The sequence below is a fragment of the Branchiostoma belcheri genome, unplaced genomic scaffold, assembly GCF_001625305.1.
Source record: "Branchiostoma belcheri isolate BF01 breed outbred unplaced genomic scaffold, Haploidv18h27 scaffold2, whole genome shotgun sequence".
NCBI classification, from domain to species: domain Eukaryota; kingdom Metazoa; phylum Chordata; class Leptocardii; order Amphioxiformes; family Branchiostomatidae; genus Branchiostoma; species Branchiostoma belcheri.
In genome coordinates, this window is record NW_017803490.1 from 3281574 (window position 1) to 3283463 (window position 1890).

General features: G+C 40.7%; 1 protein-coding gene across 1 annotated transcript in view; it reads left to right on the top strand.

Moving 5' to 3' along the window:
- LOC109468573 (putative GPI-anchored protein pfl2) overlaps nt 1-1117 on the top strand; it is a 3905-nt gene extending 2788 nt beyond the window's left edge. Inside the window, exon 3 of the mRNA XM_019766848.1 lies at nt 1-1117. This exon is cut by the window's left edge and continues 1233 nt beyond it. Coding sequence (XP_019622407.1) covers nt 1-1036 — 1036 coding nt within the window. The 3' untranslated portion in view covers nt 1037-1117.
- Nucleotides 1118-1890: the final 773 nt, after the last annotated feature.

The following is a 1890-nucleotide window of genomic DNA, read 5'->3' on the forward strand; positions in this document are numbered from 1 at the left end:
CGAACTAGCTCGAAGGGTAGCACAAGAATACACCAGGCTTCAGCGCTCGCAAGCTTTAAGGGTACCAGCAAGTTACATAAAACCGATGATAAAGATCATGAGGCTGCAGCCATCAGACAACATCTCCACTAGTACTGCCTCCTCAAGCAGAGCATCTGCATCAGCCAGTTCCAATAACACTGCACAGCCTGAAGCAGTAAGAGCTGGCCCATCCTCCTCAGCCAATGGTGATGATGATACTATACAACTTGTCAGGAACCTCAGGAGAGCATATGCATCTACAGCAACATCTGCATCAACCAGTTCCAATAACACTGCGCAGCCTGACGCAGTAAGAGATGGTCCATCCTCCTCAGCCAATGGTGAGAATGACAGAGGATCTGGCAAGAAGTTTAACAGAGCATCTGCATCTATGTCAATATCTGCATCTATGTCGACTACATCAACCAGTCCCAACAACACTTGGCAGCCTGCCGCAGTAAGAGCTGGTCCATCCTTCTCAGTCAGTGTTGGGGATGTCAGACAACTTGTCAGGAACCTCAGGAGAGCATCTGCATTTACCTCAACATCTGTATCAGCCAGTTCCAATAACACTGTGTGGCCTGAAGCAGCAAGAGCTGGTCCATCCTCCTCAGTCAGTGGTGATGATGATACTATACAACTTGTCAGGAACCTCAGGAGAGCATCTGCATCTATCTCAACATCGACATCTGCATCAACCAGTTCCAATAACACTGCGCAGCTTGAAGCAGTAAGAGCTGGTCCATCCTCCTCACTCTCAGCCAATGGTGATGATGATACTATACAACTTGTCAGGAACTTGAGGAGAGCATCTGCATCTATCTCAACATCAACATCTGCATCAACCAATTCCAATAACACTGCACAGCCTGAAGCAGTAAGAGCCGGTCCATCCTCTTCAGCTAAAGATGAGGATGACAGACGACCTGTCAAGAAGCTAAAGCTGGCTCATAAAGAGCATTCGATTGTTCACAACAAAGGTGAAGCTACTGATGATGATGATGATGATAACTAGCGTGTTCAGATGCAGTTTCCAAACAAAATAACGTGGTCATCAAGTTTGTGTAACAGGCCTCCAACATGTACAAAAGTCTTACACTAAAGTTTTACAATTTGTAAGACAGTGTCACTGTATGATCTTAATACAATATATTTTGAGGTTTGCAAATTCATAAGAACTTGAAATGTTGCTTGCTAGGATTATGGATAAGCAAACAAGATTTAAATTGATAGATTCAATGATGACAAAATGATGGAACAACTAATATTATTCCAAAGTTAAGCATCAATAGTTGATGTCTGCTGGTGAATATTTGTGGTTGCCATGAAGTGAAAGCATGGTATGGTTTTTTCAAGTAACACTATGAATCCGAATTAAATTTTTTAAAGTAACACTATGGCATGGAATTTTTTTGACCTAACAGCCATGGCATGAATTTTTTAAAGTAACAAACATCATGCTGGTACAGATTTTTCAAATGTGACACCATGGCATTATTTTCTAGTGACACCATAGCATGGATTTTTTCAAGTGCCAACATGACATGGCTTTTTTTAAGTATTACAATGTCATGGATATGACATCATGACACAAACTTTTTTCCATTAGCAGCATGGCATAGATTATCACAAAGCCTTCAAGTCTGTTGTAGGCTTGTGATTGGACTATGTCATTTTTGGCAAAAGTTCTAGAACTAGAGGTTTGAAGGAATTGAGTTGTTTCTTTGCATTTTGTGCATACGTATCATATTCAGTGTTGCTAGCTTGAGTGTTCATTGAGTAGTGAAAATCTAGAATTGATATTTAACAAAAACATGAAATATAAAAAGATATTGTACCCTGAAGAATACCTCTGTAGAATAGATTGTT